The following is a 23,473-nucleotide window of genomic DNA, read 5'->3' on the forward strand; positions in this document are numbered from 1 at the left end:
AATAATAGTGGATTATTCATAGGTGATTGTAACAATCAGATGGCATGAGACATGAAAATCATCAACTGGTAGAGGATGTAGTAATGGCTTAATAAATACAACAAATGTAGCCATTATGTTATTCTAGGGGAGGGGCTGGTGATCCCTCTGAATCAGGGAAGTTTACACAGCAATGCTTTACATCATATTTAAAGGGTATATATAGTTGACCTTTAATAAGTGTGTGCTTAAGGCATAAATATGTTTTATGATGGTAAAAGAATTTATTGAATATTTTTAACATGTCAGGTACTGCTATGAGTATTATAACGATACTTTCTCACTTCATTTTTGTCTGACCCTAAGAAAGAAATACTACTACAATGCCCAGTCATTTGCATATTTATAATACCAGTCATTTGCCCAATATTACACAGTAAATTGGCAAACTGAGATTTAAATCCAGTCCAGACCATTCCAAAGCTTTGCTCTTAACTTCTACAAGTTTACAACCTTCATTGTCTAAAAGTGCTGCTGAATGTAAACCAGCTTTTGCTTATTATGTATTTGCTCAATCAACGGATATTAAAAATACGTTGCTATAAAGAGCCAATCAAATATTTATAGCATTTTATCCGAACATTTTTGTTTTATAAATAAATACTTATGGTAGGAAATAAATACATTGGGGAGCAAACAATACATTATGTGGTTATTCCAGTTCTCATAGATGATTACTACACACATTCTGCTACAAATATCTTCAGACTCTCCCCCCCCAATGCACTGATGTATGAGATGTATGTATATAAACCTGTATTTTCATGATAAAAAGTGAATGATACCCTATTTTTTTCAGTAAGAATACATTATAAAACTCTTTGCATGTTTAGGACGGTAGTATATAGCATTGTTGATAGCAAATAGCGACGACTCCGCAAATGTTGGTGGTCACTGATTGTCATCGCTGTCATCTCAGAAAACCACCCTCCAGCGAGGCTGTAATCATTTGACATTCCAACAACACGAAATTATTCTTTGCAGCACACCTTCACCAAATGTGGCTTCTACCACTTAATTTGTGTGTGTGTACTAATCTTGAAGAGTAAAGATGAAATCATGTTGTTTCATTTTGCACTTTTATTGCTAATGAGGTTAAACATCAGTCATTTGTATTTTTATTTTTTGAATTTTCTTCACTTGTTATTCTATTAGTTTGCTTATGATTTTCCTATCGGTATTTAAGAACTCTTTATAATGATGATTTTTAAAAAGTTTTTATTTCAATTGCAGTTAACATACAGTGTTATAGGGGCGCCTGGGGGGCTTGGTCGGTTAAGCGTCCGACTTCGGCCAGGTCATGATCTCGCAGTCGGTGAGTTCGAGCCCCACGTCGGGCTCTGTGCTGACAGCTCGGAGCCTGGAGCCTGTTCCAGATTCTGTGTCTCTCTCTCTCTCTCTGCCCCTCCCCTGTTCATGCTCTATCTCTCTCTGTCTCAAAAATAAATAAACGTTTAAAAAAAATTTGGAAAAAAACCCCAAAAACATACAGTGTTATATTAGTTTTAGGTGTACAGTATAGTGATTCTACACTTCCATACAACACCCTGTGCTCATCACAGCAAGTGCAATTCTTAATACCCACCACCTATTTCACCCGCCCTTCACCCTTCACCTCTCTCCACTCTCCTAACCATCAATTTGTTCTCTATAGTTAAGAATCTGTTTCTTGGTCTGCCTCCCTCTATTTTTTTCCCTTTGCTTGTTTGTTTTGTTTCTTAAGTTCCACTGATGAGTGAAATCATAGGATATTTGTTTTTCTCTGACTTAGTTTGCTTTGCATATTACTCTTTAGCTCCTTCCACATTGTTGCAAATGGCAAGATTTCATTCTTTTTTTTTATGGCTGAGTGGTTTCCCATTGTATATATACACCACCTCTTTGTTATCCATTCATCAGTCGATGGACACTTGGTCTATTTCCATAAATTGGCTGTTGCAGGAAATGCTGCTATAAACAGCAGGGTGCATGTATCCCTCTGAATCAGTATTTTTGTATTGTTTGGGTAAATACCTAGTAGTGCGGTTGCTGAATTGTAGGGCAGTTCTGTTTTTATCTTTTTGAGGAAACCCCTCCATACTGTTTTCCACAGTGGCTGCACCAGTTTGCATTCCCACCAAGAATGCAGGAGGGTTCCCCTTTCTCCACATCCTCACCAACACCTGTTGTTTGTTGTGTTGTTGATTTTAGCCATTCTGACAGGCGTGAGGTGACATAGTTTTGGGTAGCTTTTTTTTTCTTCATTTGTAGTTTTGATTTGCATTTCCCCGATGATCAGTGAGGTTGAGCATCTTGTCATATGTCTGTTGTCCTAAGTATGTCTTCTTTGGATAAATGGCTACTTAGGTCTTCTGCCCATTTTTAAATTGATTATTATGTATTAAGTATATATTGCAGATATTATCAGCAGCTTGTGTTTTTATTTAGGTTTTAGTCTATTTTTTTAAAATAAATAAATATTAAAATAAAATAAAATAAAATAAAATAAAATAAAATAAATATTAAGTAATTAAATTTGCCAGTCATTTTTACTATGGTTTTTTTCATTTGGCATTTTCCAAATAAATGTTTTATTCATATCTACGTAATATAGATATGGTGTTTTTGACATTAAAAAGGGATATGCATTCTTTGAGATTTGGGAACCATGGTGTAAGGCATAAAGTCATGCAGATTATGAGTCTGTATCTCTGGTGGTAAGGAGAAAGAGATTGAAAGGCTCTCTGTTTTGGAAGAGTTTCAGTGGCTGGAGTATGTTTAGTAAGTTTCTTGCTGATCAAAGTCTGAAAATATGGGTTTTCTTTCTTTTTGTTTTCATCCACTTTTCTTGAAACCACAGAGCATGTTGTCTTTCAGGTCATCCACTACAAAGTGTAATACATCAAAAGCAGCTCATCTTCATACTAAAGTTGGGATTTCTGAGGCACGGGGATTAGTTACATTTTTGAAATTGTTTAGTGAATATAATCAGAATAGTATTCGATCAAATATTTCCCCATCTTACACTGTGTTGCTCATCATAAAGAGGAAAATATTTTCATTTTTCAGATATTTGTTTATATACAACACAGTATTAAGTATGTAAGTAACATGCATGTCTTGCTGTAGATGTGAAAGGATACTGACCCATGTACAAATAAACTTCTGGCTTATTTTATGAACTCGGTTTTAAATGTTGCCGTATAGCTCTGTGTTAAAAGGCCACTGAGTTAATTGCTTTTATTGTGAAATTCATCAATCAAATTAGAAATGCCTCCCCCTGTATCAAAGAGATAATATCCTTTTTGTTTTTAATTTTTTAAATGTTTATTCATGTTCTTGATAGAGAGAGTGAGAGCAGGGGAGGGGCAGAGAGAGAGACACACATACACAGAATCCGAAACAGGCTCCAGGCTCTGAGCTGTCCGCACAGAGCCTGACGCATGGGGCTCCAACCCACGAACTGCAAGATTATGACCTGAGCCGAAGTCGGACGCTTAACTGACTGAGCCACCAGGCGCCCGAGATAATATGCTTTTATGAACACTTTAATCCCACATTTAACTGAGACTCCTTTGTTTTCTCTTCTAGCTTTTGTTTCTACCAACTTGACATCATACATGGCTACTGATGGCAATGCTCTTGTGAGTACTGTTTGGGACACTGCAGACTTAAATACTGTCAGTTTGATGAATGAGTAAAAAATAAACAAATTGATCTTGAGTTTGGCTAGCTAGTTACTGTCCTCCATTTCATTAGCCACGAGGGGATTAAATGATCCTTTTGTTAGGTTTCAGGGGGTTTCTTATGATCACCAAGCATTTAAGACTGCTAGCTATTTGCTTTTAAAGATCAAAAACATAACCATGATTTTAATATACAATACATAAATTGCCTCTGTGTTTTAGGTCAACTATGGTAATAGCACAACCTCTCATGCGACGTCTATGGGAAAAATTCTGCTAATTATTATGCTGAAATTTTAGGCTTTTTTGAAAATACTTTTACAGCTATAAATTTGCCTATTTAGGTAAATCCACTGAGCAAGTATGTTATCTCTATTAGACAAGGACACTTAGCAGAGAAAATTAGTTGATAAAATTAACATGATATTTCTAATAGGAGGGGGTGTGGGGTAGTGTGGGACTGTATAGTGTGTATCTTTTGGCAAATCTAATGACCTCATGATGGATGCATAGGATAGTTTTCGGAGTAGAGCCAAAAGCAGAACCAGAAATGGGGTATTGAGAGAATACAGTATAGACTTCCTGCAAAATAGGGGGCATGGACCATAATTTCCTGATGCAAATTAGGAAATGGATGTCAAGGCAGGTTGTAGGAATCGTGATGGAGAAATGGAATGAACTAGAAAGCTCCTGGAAGGGACACCTTACTAAAAAGCAAGGCAGCTGATTAATTCTCTGCTTTGTTAACAATTTCCTATTCCAGAAATAGAGAAAGCAATGAGAGCACTTTAATTCTGATGCTAATTCTAAATGAGAAGGAAAAGCTTGCTAGTGATGAAAATGGTGGAAGCTTTGGGAGACAGGACTGCAGAAAACTAAAAATGAAAACACAAATTATAGTTCATTATTTACCCTGGGAAATTTGCCATCTAAAACTTGCGGAAAAGGCAAATGTGATCCCTTGGACACAAACGAGTAGGTGTTGTTTGATCATAGAAATGTGAATAATCATGATGAAGATAAAGAAAGGGAACACCTAAGAGAATAAATGAGGCCGCAGTGGGAGACTTGGCCAAGATTAAATATGAAGGCATATGTATAGGGTGTTCAAGGAAGGTCCTGTGGTCAAGGGCAAAAGACAGGCATCACAGATTTGTAAAATAGTCAGGAACACTAAAGCTTAGAGTTCCCAACGTTTATAAAAATTTTTAAAAAGAAAAAGTGCATATGATGATAAGGACATGTTATACAGAGCAAAGAAATGCAAAGGAAGAACTGGAATGGTTAGATCCTTGAGAAAAGTAATGGAGGGTTTGATTTTTTTTTTAACATTATTTCCCTTTTCTACTGAAAGAATGTAGTGTTCCAACTGGAAGGAGTTGATCTTATATATTTAAGAAGAAATGGAAACTAAGATAGTAAGAGAGCAGTTAAGCACTTTAAGAAATTCATTTACTCATTCAAACATTCATTTAAAGTTCACTGATTACCTGTCCCGACTCTATCATTTATCACCCACTGTACTAGGTAGGAACTGGAGATTTAAGTATGACCTGAAACATGTTTAAATCTCCACATCTTAAGTAGAGTATAACCCTGGCTATTGGTGCACACTGAAGATTTGATTACCAAAGGACTAACCTACCACCCACACAATCCGCAATTGACAGCGAGCACCGCTGCAATATGTAACCTGCTTCCCCTTGGACCCGGGAGCAGGTGGATTCCACCCTCATTGGTGGGAACTCTGGCTATTTATGGGTCTTTCTCATTTCATGAGCCATCCTCCACTCCCAGACCTAATCAGCTCAGCTCTCCTCGTGTGCCTGTTTACCTGTTATTTTTATCTCGCGGCCATCAGTGTCTAGGTGGTACGGCTAAACATCTCTCTTAAGCTTTTCTTCCAGTTGCTTTTCAGTGGTTACCCTACTTTATATTTCCATTCAGAAAATTAGCTCAATTTTCTGCTGTCATTTGTTCTCTAAATAAAATGTAGCACAGGAGACCTATTTTTATGCTAGGTAGTTTCAGTAGGCTTGACACATTTGACCTAATCACATCCTGAATCACACTTCATTTCCAATAACCTAACGTTTATTGAGCTATATGTGCTGAGCCTTCTGTTTGGTGCTTATGATGGGGAACTTACCATCAGCAGGGGTGAAGGCCAGTACTTTTAAGGCACTTTTGTTGATCGTGACCTGATAGTTGCTGAGGTTGGCATGGTAAATTGTGCCAATAAAATTGCCCAAGAAACTAGATTCTAAGCATCTGAGATTTTATTATGTGTGTGGTAGAATAGCGTTTTTTCTGGTTAAGCTGAGTTGTTCATTATCTGATAGTAGCCTTTTCTCTCCTCTGAAAAAAACAGAATTTTTAGAGCTAAAGCTTCCCAGAGAACCAAAGGTATTCACTCACCAAGTTCCATTGGTTTCACCTTCTTGGTATTTCTTTGTCTTCACGGCACAACACTGCCCTTCCCTATCCCTGCTGGGATCCTTGCCTCTGCACCGCCCCCCCCCCCAACCTCCCTTGCCCCTCCAATCCACCTGCCATGCAACAGACTGAGTGAACTTTCTTTTAAAAAAAATTTTTTTTTTCAACGTTTTTTATTTTTATTTTTGGGACAGAGAGAGACAGAGCATGAACAGGGGAGGGGCAGAGAGAGAGGGAGACACAGAATCGGAAACAGGCTCCAGGCTCCGAGCCATCAGCCCAGAGCCCGATGCGGGGCTCGAACTCACAGACCGCGAGATCGTGACCTGGCTGAGGTCGGACGCTTAACCGACTGCGCCACCCAGGCGCCCCTGAGTGAACTTTCTTAAACGCAAATAACATTGTGTCCCTTGCCTGCTGACATCTGTTCAGTGGCTTCCCATTGACTTTTGGGTAAACCTCATACTTTCAAATGTAACTTACAAGGTTCTGTGTGATGTTGGCTTTACTACTCAGTGTGGTTATTCCCCAACACTCTGTGGTGGGTGCCTTTTGGTTCACACCTGCATTCCTGTATTAGAGCCTTTGATGCTCAGGCCTTCATCCTTGGGACCTTTGTTTTTATCAACCCGCGGGGTGATTCCCCTGACTCCCCTGACTCCCTGATCCTGGGTAGTGGCACTTCCATATGGACCTCATTATCCTTGTTCAATTCTTTCTTTTCTGCATTTGACTGGAAGCTGTGTAAGAGCTTGCTTGCCTCTGAATCTTGGGTCCTTGGCACGGAGTAATTGTGCAAGAACTGGGGGTTGAATAAACAAAAGCCACAATTGACCAAATCGTGGCCTGAAATAAAGAATTAGCATAATCATCTCTAGGATCCGGGTCATAGCTTGTTGGGAAATCTATAACATAATCATTAGATTTGGTACAATCCCTAAACATTTCTAAGAATCCACTTGTGTAGTCCTCCATATTTATAAGGCTTTCCATGCATCATGCTGTGGTGATAACACAGTATTATACACTAAATGAGTATTGCTTATTTTTCTGATATGACTAGTTTCTCACTAAAATAAAGAAATAGATGAATAAGCAAACAAACAAATCACAATTAGCATACACGAATCTTAAAGGCTTGATTAAGAAAGTTCTCTGTTCTCAGATTTTAGTAACAATGTTGTAGCCAAGAAAGGAAAACAACCTTACCTTGAAGACGACAAGGGTTAGAGGGAATGCTACACATCATCTCTTGTATCATCATATTTAGCTCTTTCACCTAAAGCTTCTGAGAATTCTTACTTTCAGGGGTGGCTCTTGTGGGCAGGAAATGGTCAGATTCATCTTAGATAAGAACCTTATTACAGTGGTTTCCCAAGAATTCTTTTAAATAAAATTGTTTTATTAAATATTGCCTAAATGTCAAGTGAAAACTTGTTCCTGAAACAGAAAACTCTGCATGTGAATCATGGTAACTTTGCTCAGTTTTCATGCTCCATGAGGACAGCAGGCTCATTGAATGGGAAGGGACATTTACTTCTGGTGCCGTGGCTGGGTTCATCTGCTGCTTCCTGGACTGTCATCAGTGGGATGATTTGTCTAACAGCAAACCCGTATTTGTTGTGTTTACTTCACAATAAAGCTCTGCATTCATCACTTACGGAACACTTGTTGCCTGGGTGTTCTGTGTGTGGTGAACAGTCTAGACATGATTCTCATCCCCATGGGGAACTGCCTGCCCCTCACTTGAACTCTGTGCTCATCGTGTGTGCCTCAGGGCTGGGGTGATATTCAGGGATGAAGTGAGGAATTTAGTTTTCACATTTTTGATTTACTAAAAAGAGCTCACATTTTGGCAGCTTGTTCATTTAGGCCACATGAACATAACTCCGTTATGCCAACACTGCTGTGCACAGGCCTTGTGCACAGATCAAACTTGGGAGGCTGTTTCACATATTTGCTGTTCCAAGTAGGACTTCCGGTGGAACAGTGCCTGACAGCTGTCTGGGGAGCAGATTACCGGGTAGGGTCTTGTTAACTACCACTGGAAAACTTCTGTCCCCCTGTCCAGTGCTCTTCTTTTGTCCTCTGCATTCTTATTTCTTTGGTTTCAGATTCTTACTATTTGTAGGACATGGTTAAAACAGGATGCTGGAGAAAGCTGCAATAGTTTTTGAGGAAATGGTATTTTAGATAAAAGTAGAGATTTGTTGAGCACAAGGTTATTTTACCTTCAAAGAAATATCAAGGGTCGACACTTCAGGTGGGTTCAAATTTAGTGTCAGTTAATACCAGAAACTTTTCTCTATGCATGTGCTGCTTTGGGGGTAAGAAAGGTATTGGGGCAATCTTCATGTTGCTTAACTGTGCTGATGTTATTTAGTGGGGGCATTTCTCAGCTCTGTGTAATCAAGCAGTAGATGGCTTTCCAGGTATTTGTTAAATCTCCACATGTGCCAGGACTACTAGTAAGGCATCATGTGAAGTACAAATTGACATAGGACATAGTCAGTCTTTTGGCAAATATTTATTGAGTGTCCTTTCTGTGTCAGGCATTGGGCTAGGTGCTAGATTTTGAAGTCATGATATGATCAAGAACATCAATTATGTCTTGAAGTCTTGGCCAATCATTGAGTCTGTGGAGAGTTATAGTCATTCAAGCACGAGCTGATAAGAGATAAGAAAACTTGAAGAATCAAATGAAGAGGGGTAATGATTGAATAAACATGTGAACTAGAGGAAAGGCCTGAGAGTACTCACAGGTTCTGAGTTGGACCATCTGGTGGATAGGGTTACCATCATATATGCACCACACAGATATATAAACATAAATTATAATATCTGTTGCCGAGCCATCAGCAAAGTATGGTGGGATATAGAAGACAGAATAGGCCAAGTAACATAGAGTTAAACAATAGGCTTAGGAGTCCTACTGGCTTGGGGTCCAGTCTTGGCTCTGCTTCTCGTTATGTGTGATCTAAGGAGACGTTACTTAACTTCACCGAGATCAAGTTCCTCATTTGTGGAAAGGAAGATAAAAATAGTACCTATCATGAGGATTTTGGGGAGATAATATGAGGCAATTATTACAGTGACTACAAATAAATATCACTGCATGAATGTAAGACTATCATAGGAGCTAACTGCCTTCTAAAGTCAGAGAACACTTCATGGATGAGGTGGCATTTGACTTGGGTCAGAAAGATGAGTAAGCATTAACCAGATGAAAAATGGGGTAGGGAATAAAGTATTCAAAAGTATGGAGTTGTCAAAATACTTGAAATTTCTGCATAATAGAATAAAGTTTAAGGTGCCAGGAAAAGAAATGAATAGATGTCTTGGTGGCATAGTGAGGCTACTATGAAAAGGGAATTTCTTGTCACTCAAACTGTGATTTCAAGATAGAATCTTATCAATGAAATGACTGGTTTCCTTTCAGTAATGGTCCTGTGTGTTCACACTCTGATACTATACTATGTTGTAAACATAGAACAATGCTAGACAAAGAGAAATAGGGAAAACCAAAAAAGCAAAGATAGGCTAAAAATACAGTAAAAGCTCTGAGGATCAGAAATGAAAAGCAGCAAGCAAGACTGAAGCTATGGGACTAATGGGTACCTTGTCCGGAGGGAGAAAGTAGTTTGCCTCCTGGACCAGTTTAAGGGGATTAAAAACTGCTCCTAAATGTGATGAGAGCTACATTCATTTCTTGGTGACAAATAAACAGGGGCTCCCCCACTTGTGAAAGGTGCTAAAGATGAAGAGAAAACAATAGTCAAACCCCTGCCTGGGCTTAGGCAATTAACCCCCTAGAGGATAGGGAGTGGGAGACAGGAACACAGCCTCAACATCAGGAACTGAACCTAGTCACCAGCTAGATTAGTGACTGGGTATGCAAGATTTATTATGATCACCTCAACACATGATTGTAGGACTGATTCTACACCCAGTAGAGGCAATCTGCAAACTGATAAGAAGGGAGCCATGGGCACAATAGGGGAAGGGGAGAAGGAGAGAAAGAGAGAGAGAGAGAGAGAGAGAGAGAGAGAGAGAGAGAGAGAGAGAGAAGAGAAAAGAGAATGGATAAACAAAACCTCTCTACTCATATTCTGTAAACTTAAATTACAAAATAGATTTTTTAAATGCCAAGAAACATAGACTATACAATAAAAATTCAAGGGAGACTTTATTTTACATGAAATCAATTTTTAAAAGCCTGACAGAAAAATTTAAGTATGAAACTCAAAATATCTTTGAAAAATTTTTGAAAGATTATCAGGCACAAATAAAAAAATATGAAAACGAAGTGGGTTTTAAACATATCTAGAAGTATTAGAAGTGAAAATATATTCTTTGAAATAGAATGTGCAGCAAATGGTATTAACTCAACATTGGATCCTTTCAAAAAGAATATTGGCAGATTAAAAAACATACAGAACATATGTGGTACTGAGAGAGAAACAGATTAAATATTAAGAAAAAGAAACTAATATATATTTGATAGTAGTGGCAAAAGAGGAGAATGAAAAGAAATGTAGGAAAGGATTATTGAATATCTCTGCTAATTTTCCATGCTTAAAAAAGGATACAAATGCTGTTATCAAAAGTTCACTCTAGGGGCGCCTGGGTGGCTCAGTCAGTAAAGCAGCCGACTTCAGCTCAGGTCACGATTTCGCGGTCCGTGAGTTCGAGCCCTGTGTTGGGCTCTGGGCTGATGGCTCAGAGCCTGGAGCCTGCTTCCGATTCTGTGTCTCCCTCTCTCTCTGCCCCTCCCCCGTTCATGCTCTGTCTCTCTCTGTCTCAAAAATAAATAAAACGTTTAAAAAAAAAATAAAAAAAAAGTTCACTCTAAGGATTGAGCAGTATAAAAAAGAATAAGTCCATAACTAGATACACTGTAATAAACTACAGAATATCAAGGATGATAATTATGTCTTAAAAGAGTGAAAAGATCACATACAAAGAATTACAGACTGATAGCAATTTCATCAATACGATAAATGATAGACAAATGATTAAACGCTCCAAAGTGCCAGGTGAAAAGAATTGTATACTCAGCTAAACTATCATTCAATTTTGATGGCAAAATAAAGACATTACTGTTTAGATAAACATTCAGAATTTACTACCTGTAAATCCTCATTAAATGGACTGTTAGAGGAGGTACTCCAGGAAAAAGAAAAGTGAACCCAACAGACAGATATTTGATAAAGGAAACAAAGGTGATCACAGAAATTGATAACATATGGCACTAAATTTAATTGTCTTTTGATGAGTAATGATGGTAATAATAACATTTTAACAGAAAAATAAAAATCTAGAATATAGTACCAAGAGAGAAGGCATCGAAGCAGGAGTTAAAATGTGCTGAATTGGGGCGCCTGGGTGGCTCAGTTGGTTAAGCATCCGACTTCGGCTCAGGTCATGATCTCACGGTCTGTGAGTTTGAGCCCCGTGTCGGGCTCTGTGCTGACTGATCAGAGCCTGGAGCCTGTTTCAGATTCTGTGTCTCCCTCTCTCTCTGACCCTCCCCCGCTCATGCTCTGTCTCTCTCTGTCTCAAAAATAAATAAATGTTAAAAAAAATTTTAAATGTGCTGAATTACGTGACATATTCATGATGAATTTAGAAATACTAAATTAAAATAGTAAATTGAGCATCAGAGGAATACCATGTAAGGAAATGGAAGAAAGGGAGAAAATAAAATAAATGTAAACTGAAAACACAAAATGAAACTACAGTAAATGTTAGTAGATTAAACACCTATCAAGAGGCATATATATTCATATTTAAAAAAATAAAAATCTGATTATAGGATGTTTATAAAAGAAATAGAAAAAGTAAACAAAAACCGTACACACAGAAATACCACACAGAAAGATTGAAAATAATAGAAATACTAATAAAGTTATAGCTCCAGCAACAAAATTTACATAGGGATAGGAGATATTTGGAAAACAAAATTAGCAACTTTGAGGTTTACATTGAATGCTTACAAAACTTAACTATGTAGCAAGTCACAAATAAATGTTAGCATATTTCAAGAAATTGATACCATAAAGATTGTGTTTTCTGAACAGAAAGCAATGACATTAAGACGCAAAAAGAAAAAGATTAGTAGAAAGTTCTCATAAGTTAGGAAACTTACAAGTACATTCTAGAATATCTCACTGGGTGGAGAGAACTGACTTAGAATTGAAAACCAGGGAGATTCAGGTAGAATGTAGATGTAAATTTATAGCTCTAAATATATTATTAAAAGCAAAGAATGATAATAAATGAGAAATCACCTGCAGGAATTAGAACAAGAATAACACAGTAAATATAAAGAAAATTAAAGATATAGGCATAATAAATTAAGAGCAGAAACTAGTGGAATAGTTTTAAAAAAAAGAAGCAAGTGGAAGGATTTCTGAAATTCTGAAATAGGACCCCAATATATACTCTAGATTGCAGAGAACTGAACATATATTGCAGGAGATTCTAAGTAGGATTCTTGAAAGCAATTTGGAATATATCCAAAAAGTTAAAGAATATTCATATTATAACTCATGGAGTATATAATTCTTCCTTCTTTTCTTTGTTACTTTTTATTATTTTTAAAGGAATAGAATACAAATACAGTCGTGTTTTCCTATTGACGCCTTCCTTTTTCCATTTCCCTCTCATTCACCCCAAGTTACATTGTGATGTTTATCATTCCCATGCAACTTTAGTATTTACACGCAATATTTAACAATCTTATAAACAATAGCATTATTACAGGCATTTAATTTTCAACATGGTGTTTTTGAGATTTGTTTTGCCCAGGTAGCGCTAGTTCTGACAGACCATGGCACTAAAGGAAAAGGACGCTGTTTATCCACCCACATACGAAACACATAAGCATTCTACAGTTGTGTATTACCAGTACAATGGTGCAATTAACAAACTGTGATCTCCACTGTGCATAGGGGCATGTATTTCTCTGGGCTGGAGTATTTATCTGAGAGTGGATCTTTCTTTTTTTTTACACTGGCAGCACTTGATGTTTTGGACTCCCCTTTCTTTCAAATCTCTTGGTCAAGGGGCATCTGGGTGGCTCATTCAGTTAAGCGTCCCTACTTTGGCTCAGGTCATGATCTCACAGTCTGTGGGTTCAAGCCCCGCATCCGGCTGTGTGCTGATAGCTCAGAGCCTGGAGCCTGTTTTGGATTCTGTCTCCCTCTTTCTCTGCCCCTCCCCTGCTCATGCTCTGTCTCTCTCTGTCTCAAATATAAACAAAAACATAAAAAAAATTAAAGACCCCCCACAAATCTCTTGGTCAATTCCAGGACAACCCCTCCTCTGATTTTCTGTATCTTTTCATTAGCTGTTATGTTCAGTCTCCTTGATTGTTTCTCTGTTGCTACTGTGTAACGTATTGGGCCTCCTTCAGATTCTGACTTGGAGTCTTTGTCCTTCTGCACACATGGCTGATCTTATCCTAGCTCAAGTTTTGTACTCTCTATACGTTGATGGTTCCCAATTCTATATCTTGTTCCAGATTTTCTCCAAATCCCTAGACCCTTAAGTACAATGTATACAGAGCATTTCCACTTAGATGCCTCATATGTACATCAAATTTGCTGTTTACTACTGGACGTGTATATTTAAAACTATGCTGTCTATATTGCTGTCATTTATCCAATTGTCTAGGCTAGAAACTCCAGAATTTCCCTGGCATTTCACTCTCCCTCACTTTCTACATTCTCACCCTCCTCCTCACTCTCCCCTTCTGGCCCCTCCTCCCTTTTCCAGCTCCTCTCTTTGGCTCCTTCTCTCCTCTCCTTCTCCCCCTTCTTCCTAGTCTTCCCACTTTATTCCTTCTTCTGTCTCTTCTATGCCTCCAGCTTCCCCTCACATTCTAGTCCCACTCACATTCCCTGTCCTACTCCTTTATATAACATCAACAGCGAGCGCAAATATCGTAAGAAGCTGCCACTAGTTTTGTTCTTGAAATAAACTTTTGCACATTGCCATTTATTTCTATGACATTGGGCAAAATACTGGACCTCCATTTGCTTCAGTTTTCTTCTTCTGTAAGATGGGGAGCACCTAGGCCATAATTATTGTGAAGATTCAATCCAGGTATTTGTGAAAAGACTCAGGGCAGTGCCTAGCACATGGCAAACGTTCTACAAGCTTTATATATATTTTCTAGCTGTCATGATCTCCTGTTCCTATTATTATTAGAATGTCTATTATTTGACTCCAGTTTTTACTACTAGAGATTTTTTTTTCATATGAATTATTGAGTAATATTTAAGGTAGGTTAGTCTTCTGAAAAAAAGTAAGTGAATTTTTCATGTATTTTCTCTGGTAAGATTTTAATAGTTAAAAGCTTTAAAACTCCCTATATAAAGTTGAGTTTACTTTTCCAGGAAGGAGACACGATCTTTGTGGGGGAAAGGTGTTCGTGGAGAAACGTTGCTAACAACACAGTCAGTTGGAATTGGCTTGACTAAAATACTTAGGACTTTTGTACCTTGGTTAAAGTATTGATAGCTTGAAATTGACAATGATGTGAGGCTTTACACCATGGAAACTGGTAAATGCCACAGATCATGGTGCATTTACTAGCATATCATTGTACAATTTTGCTGAAGACCAGAAGAATCGTTATGAAGTTTCATGAAGTGACAAACCACGTTGCTGTGAATTTCAATATATCATGGAGGTAAATGGTGCCCACAGGATTTAACAATTACTATATAGATTGGAAGTCACTAGACTAATTACTCTGTAACCTGAGCGTTAGCGCCATCATTAGGCATCAGAGGAAGGTCCCTTTGTATATTTTGTTCTGGTTCCTTTGTATGTTTATGTGTGTTTTGACTGATTAATAACCACATGAATTTCTGTAACTGTTTTGTAAAATTAAAGTACTGCTTTCCAGTAAAAAGGGAATATATATTTAAAAGAAAAATTTCCCCCCAATTTTAGAACCAAGTTAGTGCAAACTCAGAATTTAGGATAATTCTTCATTTTTACCCACAGCATCCCAACGGGAAGATCTTATCAGGCTTTGGACACTTGTTCTGATAACGAGTTATAATTCCACTATTGAAAAACTATCTCATAAATTGCTTAACTGGTTGCTCGGCTTTTTTTTTTTTTTTTTTTTTCACTTACCAAGTGAAAAAAAAAAAACCCACATGTAACATCTTCTTAAAACTGACTAGTTAGTGGGTTCCACTTCCTGTTGTGAGGAGTAAAATGTATCTTAAACTCACTGAAGTTCTGAAGCTTGTTTTCATTCTCTCATCTAAACCAATTTAGGTTTCAAATTCACATATTTGAGGTGAAACTGAAACTCCTTAAAATTCGTTATTTCTATAATATGTGCTCTGTTTCTGGTTGGGGGAAAACAGTTTTAACAGTTAATACAGATTTTATAATAATTTGCCTTAGGGGAAGTATTGTCAGAGGAGAGTGTCCTCAATGACTAAACTCCTTTACCCCCCTTAAAAAAAGGTCTAAATTCTTTCTTGGTGTTGAGTGTTCACTCTCTTTGAGGTATTGTCCTGCTTGCAACTCCCGATCTCACCCAGCCCAGACACAAGATTCTAGCAAACACCAAGGGCTGGTCTTGGGCAAAATTGAGGTAAAACCTATAGATTCATTTGGGTGTTCTCTAGAGCCGGCCCTAGGGTTGGATGGATGAGTTGGAGAGTTCCCAGTCCCATTTGGGGCTCAAAATGGGTGGATGGAGGAGATTCACTAGTGCTCAGTCAGGAGAGATGGACCCAATGGTGCCCGCCTTTACAGACTCTACAGTTGTCTTCTTGTGACTTTCCCATGCTTTGTTCTTCTTAGAGCTGCTCTTTTTCTATGAACTAAATGTGACTGACCTTGGTCATCTGGGGCCAGAACCTTATAGGAAAGCCTCTGTTCCCACATCTAAATTTACCTACTCTCTCCTTTGTCTTTAGTCCTGACTCACCTAAGTTTTAACTATTCAAATGATACACATATTTGGGCTAATATATATATACATATATATATATATACATATATGTGTATATATATATATATATGTATATATATATATATATTTTTTTTTTGGTTTCCCTGATCTCAGATAATTGCTTAGTAAAAAGACCCCAGGAGACCATTGGAGGGAATGGTGGGAATTTCAGACCAAGATGCAGGTCAGGGTGGGAGATACCTGTTGAAGAGGCGCTGAGACAACCTTGTCGTCACAGTATGCCTAGATTTTTGTCACGTGTCAGGACTGTAATAAATCTATTCTTGCCTAAAACTTAGGGCAGTCACTGCTTTTGTTATGCCCTTTTCTCACAAGGATGATTGATTCCTGCAGGACTAAAATTGTATTCTAACATTTGTAAAATAAAAAGTCAGTATGAGATTTCCCAGGAAAAATAATTTAAGCACATTGACTTCATCATCGTTGCTGAAGGAAATACAAGTCCCACTTATCCTAAAAATGATGCAATTTTTATTAGTATGAAGTATTTGCTTATATCGGTAATAGAGTAATATATTATATATAGTCATATAATGTTTTTTGCTTTTCAGATAATTTTCACATACAACCTTGTTAAAAAATCTGTAAGACCTTTATATTGGGACTATAGAAATATCTTGACTTTACAAACAAGGAAACGGGTTCTGAGTGGTCAATTGACTTTTTCCTGGTAACACAGCTACCCAGGCAGGAGCTGATTTCAGGCCCCTGGATTTTTAAATCCTACCCTCTTTCCCCTGTATCATATTCCCTCTTGAAACATATAGTAGTACCATACACAATAGCTATTAGGTCAATAGTTAGGTATGCAGAATACTAGCCAGGAACATCTATATTATAAAATGTTGTGGTAAGATTGTATGTCAACCATTAGAGCTGCTTTGCGATTATGTACAATATTTTTAAATTCTCTACTTGTTAACATAAAAGATTAAATCTTTTATAGATGAGTAAATTCAGCTTAGATAATGTGCAACTTCTTTAATCTAAAACGTCTCTCCACACACACACACACACACACACACACACACGGCCATTTGAAAGCTTTTTTCTTTTTTTTTTTATTATCTATGTTTGCTGATAGTTTGATCTTACACATATTGTTTAAAATGTATTGTGAAAGATGTGTATTTCAGATATATTATCTTATGTCTGATTTGAATATCTGAAGAGCTAGTATAAAATAGAAGTTGAAATTAACTTATCTTCTGTGAAACATGTGAGAAACATTCAGAGATGCTTAAAGACAGAATGAGTAATTTGAATCTGGCTGTAGATAAGAATTTCCTGATAAGGAGGATAGATACTTAGATGTCACCAAAAGAGGTTGTGGGACTTTTTTTTTCTGGGATATTGAATTCATGTGGTGTAGGTGTAACCCTAGATGGGGGCAGGGCCATGGATTTAACAATACGAACCCATACTATTGTGAGATCGCAATTGGCTTCCCGGTTTATTTAATTAATTGGTGTTATTTAAAAAATTGCCAGGGAAGAAGCAGGATCTGTTTTTTGATTCTCTCTGACACCCACAAAAAAGTCAAAGGGGAAATATTTCATTATTTTTAAGAACTTCAGTGCACACTGTCCTGCCCTAACAGAAGTGGTAGCATTAAAACTGCCTGTGGTGGAAACAGGAAACATTAGTGATAAACGCCGAGTTACGCATCTTCGTATCTTTCCTCAGGTTCAGCTCAACGTATACCATTCTAATTAGCACATTTTGTGCCTCAGCGAGTAGCTCCCCTTTAGCTCTGCTTGGAGAGTTTTTTTTAGCTTCCATCCTGCTCATAAACACTGCCACCCCCTCCCTCCTTCTCTCTTTACAAATGTTACAACACAATCAGAAATTTCCTCTTTTCTTTCCTTCCTGCATTATCAGCAGGTTCCCTTGCGTCAGAAGCAGAGAAAGAAAACTCAAGGTAATTAGATCTCTTTTGTTTCTTTATCCCCTTTTCGTGTGCGTGAGTGTGGGTTTTCTCTCGGATGCCTTCTTTGGGATCAGATTTATTTATTTTTTTGTCTGTCTTATGCTCATATCAGAAGGTGGATGGCAGATTAAATTTTTGGTTATTTTTGGCTCGATTTTAAGAAATGACGGCATGCTGTTCATTTGGATTAATCCCTCGTGGTATGTCAATAAAGCTTAGAAAAGCTGGCACCCGAGTCGGGAAGTAGCTGTGTTTAGGTGGGCATTAACCCTTCTCTATATTGCATAATGACTGCTATTATTTTGAAAGGAGCTGTGTTAGTACAACGATATGCCTGCCAGGCTCATGATTTGAATTTTTTCAATTTATTCTTGTTGAATAATATTCTTAGACTAACACTTGCATATTAGCCTCCCTCTTTCTTTGGTCATATCTTGTACCTTCTAAGCACCAAATGAATGCTTAAAAATAAAATAAATATTAATTCTTTTCTTTTTTTGCATTTACTTTGCATAAATTTTAGTAAAAAAAAATTCAGCTCTCAAGAGGTAAACAAGTTACCTTTCACTTGGTCATGTGAATCAGGGTACTGTGTTACTTACCTTCTCATATAATTGCTGCAGGTTTTTTCACGATGAGTCGGCGGAGGATATCATGTAAAGACCTGGGACATGCTGACTGCCAAGGGTGGCTGTATAAGAAAAAAGAAAAAGGAACTTTCCTAAGCAACAAATGGAAAAAGTTCTGGGTGGTGCTGAAGGGAACGTCGCTCTACTGGTACAGCCACCAAATGGTGAGTCTACAATATTCCTCTCCTTTCAGCCGCTTTGACAAGGGAGGCTTAAACATCACTGAGGACCAGGTGGTTCCTATGGGAAAGTTCATTTTTATTTCTGGAACTTGGAACAGAGCAGATAAATAAGTTCTAGAAACCTTTTCTGATCCAATAGATAGGAAGGCTATTGCACTGTATTTTACGGAAGACAGAAATCATCCTGCTTGACTCATCTTTGGTTGGAGAGGGCTGTCCAAACTTATATATATCTATGAATGTTACTACTCTTCCATGAGAAATTGTACTCATTTCAAGACTTATATGGACAGCATTTTATATGGAAACTTTTTGTTATTAAGATTTCTAGTAAAATGGGGAATCGGCTTTAAGACCTATTAGGGGTATAAACTGATTCAGTCCACAGAATGTATTTTCATTTCTCCTCCTTTACTATTTTTTCCTCTGCCCTTTATTGGGTGGGTTGGTTTTAGAGTCGCTAATCCGCGTACCAGCACTGCGTTGCTGACTGTTGTCTCTTGTTCCCTGGCATGCTTGGTGATGGCATTAAAGTACGATGATCAGACAACACTTGAAAAGAAAGTTACCTGATTTGTCCTTAATCAGCGGTACACTTCTGTGGTCTGCTTCACAGGCTAGTTTTCTGTTGGGAAGGGCTGGAAATAAAGTTATTATGAGAAGGTTTGCTGAGCGTTCCTGGCTAGCAACATTTTTGAAGACAGCGATGTTGTTGAATATATTGAATGAGTAGAGACTTTTCATATAGGAATTCTCTCCATTAACCCCCAGTGGCCAATTGCTGATCTCAGGAGAGCTGGAGTTTCTTTTGGGGTCTAATGAAGTTCAGCAATGGATATCCTTTAAGCAGTTAAGGGGAAATTACTTAGGAATTGCCCCTAAGCAAGAGCCATCCTTTCTGTATGAACCCATTCTTCTAAAATGGCTTGCGGATCCCCATCACTCAAGTAACAGAGCTTTAGAGCATGTAACTTCATAACTGTAATAGAGGTGCTGTATATAGTTTGTGGATTTTAGTGGATCAACTTACATTCATTGGGCATTAATAAGAAATTTGTTACCCATATGCCCCTAGGCAGCTGTTATGTAAAGACTTGGTAAAACTGGACCCAAATCCAACTCCAGTGCTCTGGAATAAGCATGTGCGCCACCCTCCCCAACCCATCCAGCCCGCCATGCTTCTTTCTCTACAACCCCTCTCCAGCCCCCTGTTCTCAGGCTAATTGCTTTGGTTTCACCCCATGCAAAACATGGTACAAAGTCCTTTATTGAGTTCCGTAAAATATATATTTATTTAAGGCTTCAGTGAGCTGTAACAACTTTATCAAAGATTTGGGAGGGTTTCAAGAGAGAATCACTTTGCGGAGTATGCAGGTACCCACTATCTCCCTTCTCTCGTCTCCTCTTCTGGGCATATCTGTCATCTCTTGTTTAACATGGAATAGTTTTACCCACATTAAGGCAACCTAGGGCTGGGGTTGCACCTTCTGTCTTCGGGGATTTTTCCTAAACGAACACAGCTTTTTTTCTTAGGAGGAATTAAGGTCATTACAGATTTTTTCCTCCTGTTTCATATTATTTTTGGCTCTTGCTTTTGGGTAGTTGTGGCCAGTGATAATCTGCATCTTTTATAAATTGAGAGGACTTACTGACACACCTTTCAATAGCTCTCTGGGAATTTCCAGAGGCTGTTGGAAGGATTGGGTATTGATCAAGCCTGGCACATCTGTGGGAAGTAACAAACTCAGATAGAGGCATGGCATTAATTTCCTCAGTGAAATTATTGAGCAAATGTGTTCTTGGTGCTGTCCCCGTCTTCATAGAATTTAAAGGAAGCCCCTTCTGAATCACACACAGTTACAGATTTGGCTGGTTTGGTTCACTGGCTCATTTGGCTTAAGCTTCTCTTACAGCAGCAACTTAGAGGACAGTTACCTGTTTTAGGCATTAGGAATCTCATGCTTCCACAGGGAGCAGAAATGTCATCTGAGATGAGATTGGAAAGAGGTAAAGGAGAGAGCCATCTGGCACCCTCAAGCGCCCTATCCTCATTTGCTTTCATGCAGATGTATAAAGCAATATTCAGGGAGCAAATCATGTACCTGAATAGAGTTAGGTGAGCGATATTGAATGGAGAATAAGTTTACTGTTATCTGGCCTTGGAGTTATCCTGATAAACGAGTGATGTGTAACAGAGGGACCTCCAGCTCCCTAATTTTATGACTCTATTATAAAGAAATTCTCACTTTCTCTCTTTCCATGCACACACGCATACATACACCCACATGAGTGGGCGTGCGTGCATACCCTGACATCTTAATTACATGTTTGTGATGAGGAAAAAAGGCTACTCAATGAATACTTAATTAGCAGTCATATTCCTGGTATCCATGTGAATGTCAACTGTGAAATAAGAACCAAACACATGTCCTCAAGCTAAGAACGTTTATTGACTTTCTGCCACGCAAGGAATTCAGATTCAACAAAGTAGTTCCCAAGGCACTTAATGCCTAATGAGCAAACCTCTTATTCTCTCCTCTATTCTTTCTGCCTTGGCCTGATGCTGGGAGGTAATGGAGCCAATAGCATCCCAGCAAGAACCACTTCTTACTGAATGCCTACTGTGATGCCAAGGGATATTCTAGGTACCCTTCACACATGCTCTTTCTTACTGCTCAAAAACGCCCTCTGAGGTAATAGTTGTCACCACATTTGGAAAGTTGGGAAGGCTGAGACCCAGGAAGATTGTGTGTCTAGCCCTGTGATGCAAGTAGTAAGCGGGGAAAACATCACGTTCCGCCCCTTCGACTCTGTAGCCAGAATCGTTGCCATCTGCCGGCCTGACCCCATGCCGACCCGAGGATAAATGACAGTCTTCGGTAGGGTTCAGAGAAGAGCTCTAGAGATGAAGTCTAGGGCAATTCTCATACGAAAGTATGGTGATCTATCTCATGGGATCCCTTTGTTGGTCTCTATTGCTCTCTGACACATCACCCTCACCATCCTGGGCACCTTTTTTGTCATATTATTACCCAGTAATTGATTCATGGTGTACCTTCTCCCTTCATGACACTTTGCTGCTTCAAACAGCACTACCCGGATTTCCTTGAGAAAGGTCAAGTCCAGATACTCATCTGCCATTTTCACACCCCATGTTCTGTGCTTAGAATGTGCTACAGCACACAAGAATGTGTGTACCAGGTCTTAACAAAACCATATTCAAGTGTAACAGCCATACAAACCCAGGCTGTTTACAATCTTGAAATCCACACAGTTGTTTTCCCTTTCCACTTGGATAAAGTACAAATCGCTTTCCTCGCTGGTGAGAGTCTCCTGACCTGTATCTCTCTTATTGTGCCACCCTCCCCTTCACCATCCAGCCTCCAACTACAGAATTTCTTTTAATTCCTTCTTAGCATCACATATGCTGGCACTCTCTTTGAGCCTTTCTACACATGCTGTTTCTCTGCCCAGAAAAAGCTTTGTCTCCATGCCCAAAAGTCTTCTTCCCACACAATCCCAATGACCTGAGTCCTCCTTAGAAGTCAGATTTTAGCTTAAGTAGCCTTCCTTCTGACCTTATCCTGGCCTTATCCTCTGACCTAAATCAGGGTGCCTCTGCCTGTACCCATAGAAGCTTGTACTTTTTTCTTAGTTTTATACCTTTCTTCCCCTTTGTACATGTTTGTTAGGCTTGCTGTTTTCTATAATTGAAGATAATCTCTGTAAGGCAGGATCACAAGTATATTTTAGTGCAGTGGCTGACACAGGCATTCAATTAATATTTGCTGATTTCATGAAATAAATGAAGGTTAGGAATCATCAACATTTACGTTTCCCGTGGGGATCTTGAGAAATGGTAGGGATAAGGACTGCTTTTACTGGAAAATATTTTTCCAGTAGGGTTTCATGGTCCCAAGTAGGTGCCACACAGCTGCTCCCATTTGGTAACATTGTATTAGGGGCTATTATTTTAAGATTATTTCTAGGGGCACCTGGGGGGCTCAGTTGGTGAAGTATCTGACTTTGGCTCAGGTCATGATTTCACCGTTCGTAAGTTCAAGCCCAGCGTCAGGCTCTGTGCTGACAGCTCGGAGCCTGGAGCCTGCTTTGGATTCTGTGTCTCCCTCTCTCTCTGCCCCTCCCCCGTTCCCTCTCCTTCTCTCTCTCCCTCTCAAAGCTAAATAAAACATTAAAAAAAATAAAAAATCAAAGATTATTTCTAACCATGGCCATTGGCTGTAAACAAGGGTCTGGTGATCTTGATCAACCTGATCTTGATCCGACTGGGGTGGAAAATGTTGAAAGGGAGGCAGACATTTCCCAGGGAGCCTCTGGCACTCTCACACTTCACCTGGACACCAGGCACAGCTGGAGAAGTTTGGGACCAGCATCTTCTCTCTGGTGAAGAAGCAAAGTTCTGAATTACTGTTTTCCTTCAGGTGTGTTACTACGAAATAGTGACAAGTCCTTAAGATGTTATTAGTCATTAAAAGTATCTTTTATTTTTAAGGTCTTATTTTTCTGCTTTTGCTGTAACTAATTTCACTTTTCTAAGAATTCTTTTTCTTGATTCTTTTTTT

The 23,473-nt window shown here is 38.5% G+C and overlaps 1 protein-coding gene across 5 annotated transcripts in view; it reads left to right on the top strand.

Moving 5' to 3' along the window:
* Positions 1–23,473, top strand: part of IPCEF1 (interaction protein for cytohesin exchange factors 1) — a 185,138-nt gene that overhangs the window by 91,147 nt on the left and 70,518 nt on the right. The window contains exons 4-6 of one of the 5 annotated variants that reach the window (XM_040448829.1): positions 3,610–3,662; positions 18,031–18,070; positions 18,703–18,872. In XM_040448829.1, the coding sequence (XP_040304763.1) occupies positions 3,639–3,662; positions 18,031–18,070; positions 18,703–18,872 (234 nt within the window). In that variant the 5' untranslated portion in view covers positions 3,610–3,638. Of the gene's footprint in view, positions 1–3,609; positions 3,663–18,030; positions 18,071–18,107; positions 18,337–18,702; positions 18,873–23,473 lie in introns of those variants that run through there. The other 4 variants (XM_040448832.1, XM_040448830.1, XM_040448833.1 and 1 more) reach the window with 4 other exon arrangements.

The sequence above is a fragment of the Herpailurus yagouaroundi genome, unplaced genomic scaffold (assembly GCF_014898765.1).
Source record: "Herpailurus yagouaroundi ecotype Mexico unplaced genomic scaffold, PumYag 198, whole genome shotgun sequence".
In the NCBI taxonomy this organism is placed as follows: domain Eukaryota; kingdom Metazoa; phylum Chordata; class Mammalia; order Carnivora; family Felidae; genus Herpailurus; species Herpailurus yagouaroundi.